General features: G+C 58.6%; 1 protein-coding gene across 1 annotated transcript; it reads right to left on the reverse strand.

Annotated features, from left to right (window-relative positions):
• Positions 1-2,986: 2,986 nt before the first annotated feature.
• On the reverse strand, positions 2,987-6,428 carry DLX2 (distal-less homeobox 2). The gene is made up of 3 exons (XM_005573482.5): positions 5,671-6,428; positions 4,994-5,178; positions 2,987-4,481 (listed from the first exon to the last, which is right to left on the reverse strand). Exons 1-3 carry the CDS (start codon positions 6,068-6,070, stop codon positions 4,080-4,082), a joined length of 987 nt encoding a protein of 328 aa, XP_005573539.1. The 5' UTR covers positions 6,071-6,428; the 3' UTR covers positions 2,987-4,079.
• Between the last annotated feature and the right edge of the window lie 616 nt (positions 6,429-7,044).

The following is a 7,044-nucleotide window of genomic DNA, read 5'->3' on the forward strand; positions in this document are numbered from 1 at the left end:
GGGCTGGTGAGGCCTGGGATCCATTCTCTCTCTTTTCTGCCCTTCCCATCTCGGAGTCTCAGGGCCGGCGGAGGGAATTCGGCGCACCCGGAGGGGGGTCTGCGCCCAGCAAAGCACCGCGCTGGGGCGAGGTGGCTGTGGGCAGAGCGTGCACGGGGGTTGGGGGGAGAAGGGAACTGAAGGGGCCGGGGGCGCAGGAGCACCTGGGCGGCAGGCAGTTGGCCCTGGAGCTCAGTGCCCGCGCTCTGTCTGAGTTGGGAGAGCCCTGCCAGAGGGTGGAGCGGAGAGGACCGTGCACCCCTCACTCTTCGGCTTCCCTCCCCCTGCTTCCCAGCGCTTGTCATATCCTGTCTCTGGCCTGATATTTCACGCGAGCAATTGGAAGGAGATTACAATGGAGATTTATGTGTGTTCTGAGCACTGCTAGTTTCCCAGTGTAGAGAGCCGAGATCGCTGCTTCCCATTTCCATTTTTCATTCGCGCTTTGGGGAGCTCAGTAGAGCACGGGGGGAGCGTGTCTGCGCGGCGGCGGGCTGATCACAGGACTCCGCGTCTCCGGGCGGGCCGGGAGACTGTGAGAAAGGCTTGCCAGCGCGTCGCCCCCGGCGGGGCTGGAGCCGGCCCCCGCCTCCAGGAGCCAGGCTTTGTTTCCTCCCTCGCCCACTCCTCCCCCTTTTCTCCCCCTCATTTCTGGGACCTGGGCGCGTCCTTGCAAACCCTTCTCTTTGCCCCTCTCCTCGTCTGCGGAAACACCTCTTCCTCTGGCCCCTTCACCCTCCTGCTCTCGGCTTCGCAGGCTCCCTGGGGAAAGGCTCATCGTGGCCCAGACCGACCCCTCCGTCGCTGGGTGCCGGGTTAGGTGACTCCGGCGAGTCTGTGGGGCCTCAGCCCACCCCGGAGCTGAGGGCGCCCGCCCTCCCGGCTCCCAGGCTTGGCTCAAGCCAAGGCCTGTTGCGTGATTCCAACTTGGGCTGACATTCCCTGCCCCGGGCGCTCCAGCGTAGGCCTCTTAATCATCTTGTCTGCTGCAGATCCTCGACACCAGCCAATTTACTGCCCGTCTCTCCCCGCTGGTTTCGGGAGGAGGGAGGGGAGTGCGCGCAAAGGAGGGGAGGGCACAGTTAACCTCAGGAGGAAGGCTGGCACCAGTTAGTGGCACTAAAAAAAAAACCCACAGAATTTGGAGCTGGGGTAGGGGTGGTGGACAGGGATGGGGGTCTGCCAGGCAGCGGTTGCTTAGGGAAACCCAGGATCACAGGTCAGTGGGCTTCAACCCAGGCCTCCCTAGCCTGGGAAAACAATGCAAAAAATGCAATGGGACACTAGATTGTGTAGCCTCCCTGCTTTTTCCAAAGCCGCAACTCTCTGGACCGCACCATTGTAAACCAGACTCAGAGCAGGCCCAAAAGCAATCTGCCCAGAAAAGTCATGATTCTCCTCGGGATGATGCCACTGAGCCCAGAAAGTCACCTCCGCCCTGTGTCTGGTTTTGGCAGATAAGTTGAAGACACACAACACAGATGGCCTCATCCTAGAGGAGAGGAAGCCTGGACCTGGCAGGCGGGGCTCTGTGGCTGGTATCCAGCCCCTCTGCAGTAGCAGAGAGTCCCTTCAGAGGGCATGGCTGAGGTTCAAACCCCAGGTAAGAAGGGGCTCTCCCAGCCCCAGGATGCTGCTCTTCCACACAAGGTGAGGTTGAAAAGCCTCTGGGTAACTGTGGGTTTCATACCCCTCTCTGGGGGCACTGTGATAAAACAGTAATACTAAATATTAAATAGATAAAAGTTAGTTGTTACCATGTGCCAGGCACTGTTACATTGTTGCCTCATTAAATGCTCACAACTCCAAGCTATAGCTGTTAATGTCTTACAGATCTGCAAACTGTAACACAGGATGGTTAAAATGGGTTCCCCAAGGTCACACAGTCAGTGATTGAAGCCAGGAAGCTTCTACCTGTGGGCCCTAGCACTTTCAGGGAAAGGGACTTTTAGTTCAGGCCTTCATTAACCACCAACCCCTGGCCTTTGTAGGGAATGCCAGAAAGTAGGGTCACCGCCAAAGTTGGAAGCTGGTTGTGTGGGGCCCAAGGTAGAAAGCAGAGCCCAATGGTGTGTGGACATTTTCCCCTCCAAGAGTATGAAGTGGAAAGATGCCACTCTCATACCAGTGTATATAAGTCTGTGACTGTGTATACATGAGTGTGCATATGTGAGTTTCTCTATCAGTGTGTAAAGGTGTAATCCGAGTGTGCATGAGTTCGTGTGTCAGTGTTGTGTGTAAAAGTGTGATGGAGTATGAGTGTGTGATGTGACGGTGTTAGAGTATGTGTCATTTTGTGTGCGCCTGAGAATATTTGAGCATGAGTGTGACTGTGAGAGTGTGTATCAGTATAGGTGAGTGTGTGTTAGTATAGATGGGCCTGTGACAGTGTGCTCAGTGTGTGATTGTGTGTTAGAGCGCGCGAGCACAGCCCCGTGCCTTTGGGGTCGCCTTGCATTCCAGAGCAGCCAACCGTGCCTCACGAGGGTGACTCACAGAGCTCTCAGTTCAGTCCCGAAATGCCGTGGGACAAACAGAGGGGAAGGTTCAAAGTAGGGGTCCGACCCTCAGGTTGCTCAGGTCCCTGATGGGAGGCCCCCGCGGCGGCTCGGATGCCTACCCTGGCCATCCAGGCGGGCGCGGGGGCGGTGGCGCCAGAGCCGGAGGGTCCGGGCAGGCGGAGGCTGGAGCCGCTCGGCGCTGAGTGCGTCGACTCTCCGCCGGCTGGAGAACCACTCGCAGGGACTCGGGAGGGGGCGGGGCGTGAAACCCCCGGTGCGGCCCCACGCCCAGCGTGCCTGTCCTCTCCTTGCCGCACCTCGCGGTGTCGCAGCCTCGGAAAGATGGAAACGTAGCTCTCGGCCGGCTGGCTTTCCGGCCTGTGCAGCTGCTTGAGCTCTGAGCACATGAGTGACCGGACCCTGGCACCAAGAAAAAAGCGCACACATCCAATGAAAACAATAATTTATTTAAATAATCTCTTCATATTGTAAAATCAACAGTAAGAGCATGTTGTTTTCATAATAAATAACCCCAAAATACCTTTCATTTCAACAACAAAGACTTTAGGATACGATAAAACAAATCCAAATCAGTAGCTTAATTTAACTGAAACGTTTTTAAAGGAAAAAATAAAAAGGAGGGGTTGCCGAGGTCACTGCTAAACTGCAGTTTTCACAACTGGGGGTTTACAAAAAAGTCTGAAAAGATGGGTATTTTTATACAAATAAATCAGTGGGAAAATACGCACAGACACCTTTATTTACAAACTCTGTGTCCAAGTCCAGGCTAATAATCCTGAATAGGTTTTAAAAAAGATAATTTAAACACATTTTTGCAGTGTTCACATATTAAAAAATCATTTTTTTTCAACATCAAAATGAGGTCATCCGCAAAGGCACCTAAACTTTTAAAAAAATAAAAATAAAAAAACTCCACTGGTGATGGATGAGGAGAGAGCTGAGGGAGCGCTCCTTGGGGAGCACGGTGGGGGAAGAGAAGGGATAGGGGCTCCGAGGGCTGGGAACTGCAGGGAGTAAAGTGGCCAAGGGTCAAGGGGCCACGTAGGGGAGGGCGGGCAGGCGGGACCGGGAGGTCAATAACTGCAGCGTCCGAGCTGAGCCCAGGGGCGGGCGAGGAGAAAGAAACCTCAGAGCGCCCGGGAAGCCTCGCGCGCCTGGGAGGCGTCCATCTCCCGAGACCCAGCTCTCAGCCCGGGGCGAGGAAGGCGCCAGACAGGCTCACCCGGAAGGGAGGGAAGGCAAGTCAGAAGCGGGGCTCGAAACGGCCGAGACCCGGGGCTCAGGTCAGAAATGCGGCCTTTTAGGGAGGCCTTCGCCAAGCTGCTGTCAGGTTCCCCCGAGAGAGAGGCCCGCTTGGTGGCCCCGGGAGGGAGCAGGCCCTGGAACGGGCCACTGCAGGTCGCAGCCTCCAGGAGAGGTGGGTGGCGGAAGCGGGCCGGGAGGAGAGAACCCCGGCTCGGGGTAAGCACTGAGGATAACTGGTCTCTGCTCTCAGTCTCTGGCGAGTTCTCCCTGGGGTTAGAAAATCGTCCCCGCGCTCACCGGGGCGCCCCCGCCGCCGTGATGGTGGTGGTGGTGATGCGGCTGCGGGGTCTGAGTGGGGTGCAGCAGCGGCGCCGTGGCCTGCAGGTGTGAGGTGGATCCCGAGGCCTGGTGGTACCATGGGTAGTTGCCCAGAAAAGCCGAGGCCGCGCTGCTTGGGCTGGAGCCTGAGCTGCCGGCGCCGCTGCCGCCACTGCCCGGACCGCCGCCGCCCGCCATCCGCTGCGGCGCACCGAAGTCCCAGGAGGCCGGCGCCGAGATTGGCGGCGAAGCACAAGGTGGAGAAGCGCTGGCCCCAGGGTGCTGCTCCGAGGGAATCTCACCACTTTTCCACATCTTCTTGAACTTGGACCGGCGGTTCTGGAACCAGATTTTGACCTTTGAGGAAAAAGACCTGAGCATTAGTGGAGGAACCTAGTCTTGGGGCAGTAGGAGTTCGAAGAGGAGAAAAAAACAGCAGAGAAAAACCGCCGGCTAGAGGTGGGCAGCTAGCGCCCTGGAAGCGGATCACGGGCGGCGGCCTTTGAGACTCTGAGGGTTCCTGCTCCCTGGGGAGGTACTTGCCAAAAGGCCAGGACTGCTGGTGTACGTGCACTGTGATGATGGTGACAGCGGGAGGGTGAGGAGGGCCAGTTATTTCACCCGCTTAATCAGTAGCGAGAGGTACGGAATTTCTGTCCACCGGGTCCCTTTCCTTCCCTCCCACGAGGCGGCCCCTTGGGGGTTTTCAGCTTTGGGCCTAGAAGCTTACTTAGGGCCGCTCGAGGCGTAGGCCTGGAAATCCTTAAAAGTACTTAAAGTGAGCTTTTAAAAGCATTGTCCTGAACCCGCCTGCTTCCCAGCCATCTCAGGCCCGCGCTCTCCTCGCCCCCGCAGGGCGCGAGCCCCACCTGAGTCTGGGTGAGGCCCAGAGATGCCGCCAGCTCGGCTCGCTCCGGCAAGGCCAGGTATTGAGTCTTTTGGAAACGCCGCTGAAGAGCCGCCAGCTGGAAACTGGAGTAGATGGTGCGGGGTTTCCGGACTTTCTTTGGCTTCCCGTTCACTATCCGGATTTCAGGCTCAAGGTCCTCCTTCTCTGCAATGATACGGAATTGTGAGAACCGCGCAACCCAGGGGTCCTGGAGTTCCCGCGCTCCTAGAAGGCCCGGAGGGGGGACTTGGCTTGAGCCAGGAGGTGGGTGCACTGAACTGTGGCGCCACGGGCAGGCGCAACTTTGCAGCTTGCGGATCGGAGCCGCCACCGACCCCGGGAGCTGAACCCTCCAGGGAAGGGGGAGACAAGTGCACACCCAAGAGAAAGAAGCAGGTGGCAAGGAGATGCCCTTATGAGGCAGGCGGAGCACGCCCACTTGGCCCTTGAGGCCACCAGGTCCCACCAACGGAGAGAGGGAGGTAACCGGCGACCTGCGGCAGATTGGAGGCTGGGGAGGGTAAAGCGCACAAGCGGGCGGTGAGCAGGCAGCGTGAAAATCCAGGGCTTTAGACGGCCCCCCGCCCCGAACACGTTTACCCATCCATCCCATTAACTAGACCGACTCGACACTCTTGACTCCTGCGTTATGCATACCAGGCTCGTTGTTGGCTGGGGACGAACTGGTTCCATAGGGAGCGTAGGAGGTGTAGGCGGCGGTGTAGCCCAGGTCGTAGCTGCTCTTGGCGGAGTAAGGGACATTGTTGAGACCGCTGGCTTGGTACTGGTAGGAACCCATGTGCGCGAAGGGCGAGCCCCCGCCGCCGCCGCCGCCCGCCGGGTGCTGCTGGTTGGTGTAGTAGCTGCTGTCGGTGGCGGTGGACACCGGAAGGGTGGGCGACTCCTGGGGCTTGTGGAGGCTGCTGCTGCTGCTGTTGTTGCCACCCGGGCCGGCGCCGCCGCCGCTCGGGGGCTGCTGGTGCTGGTGGTACGTGCTGGAGGCGGCGATCTGGGTCGAGTGCATATCAGCCACTAGACTGTCAAAGACTCCAGTCATCCTGGCCCGGGACGGGAAAGAGCAGAGGTGGCGGGCGTGCGGGGGAAGCCAGGCGCCTCCTCCGTCTCTCCCGGTCCCCTCCAGCAGCCAATGTAATTACGGGGGTGGTTGGGGGGAAACAAGAAAGGAGGCAACCGTCTAGGCGCCTCCTCCTCCGGGGAGGCGATCACTGTGCGCTGCTCGGGACAGCTGCTGGTCGCATCCTCTTTCGGCCTCTGGGCCCTCTCGGCTCCTTGCCCAGCGCGAGCGCGGGCTCGGGCGGGGGGCGGGCAGTGAAGGGGGCAGGGGTGGCTGGGCCGGGTCGGGGATCCGGGAGGCGGGAGCAGGTGAGCGGCCCTGAGCGGCTTTACGATTGTCTGCCAGGCGGGCTCCTGCAGTGTGGGCATTTAACACTCGTCACGTGAGCGCTGGCGACGTCACCTAGCAACAGCCAATCAGAAGCAAACGGCCGCGGAGCTCCGGGAACGCCCGGCCAGGGGGCGGGCGTCACATGGTGGGCGCTGTGGCTGCGGCTGCGGCTGCAGCGGCCCCGGGTGCAAGCAGACTGCCGCTGAATGTGAGCAGCGAGGCAAGGGGTCGAGGTAGCGGGAAGTCAGGGTGGCCCGCAGCAGGAAGATAGAAGGCGTGGAGACAGACTGGCGTTTTGCCTCAGAGGAAGAAGTGGGGTCCCCCATCCCATTCTGTGTGCAAGTGCCAGTTCCAGTGATTCGTACTTTCATGTCCGAGGTCAGTTTTCAAACACATTAAAGTACATCGGTGCCCAGAGTCCAGCTAGCTCTATCTCCACTTTTCCTCGAAGTGTCTGGCACTTACTCTTGTTAGCCACTCGGCACTTGACATAGTCAATTGATTTAATTATCCACAAACCACGTGTAATGCCCACTTCCTAACCAATCCGCAGAAATATTAGGACAATTAATTAGATAATATTAAAACGGGTTTTCCTTGTTGCTTGAAAGAGAAGCTACATAAAC

This window comes from Macaca fascicularis, chromosome 12 (assembly GCF_037993035.2).
Source record: "Macaca fascicularis isolate 582-1 chromosome 12, T2T-MFA8v1.1".
Taxonomy (NCBI): Eukaryota; Metazoa; Chordata; class Mammalia; order Primates; family Cercopithecidae; genus Macaca; species Macaca fascicularis.

Excerpts from the sequence above, each read along its gene's own strand:
- DLX2 (XM_005573482.5), bottom strand. The coding sequence starts at position 6,070 with ATGACTGGAGTCTTTGACAGTCTAGTGGCTGATATGCACTCGACCCAG. Across the intron at positions 5,179-5,670 it reads CCCAGCCAACAACGAGCCTG|AGAAGGAGGACCTTGAGCCT; the intron begins GTATGCATAACG and ends GTATCATTGCAG. Across the intron at positions 4,482-4,993 it reads TGGGCCTCACCCAGACTCAG|GTCAAAATCTGGTTCCAGAA; the intron begins GTGGGGCTCGCG and ends TTTTCCTCAAAG.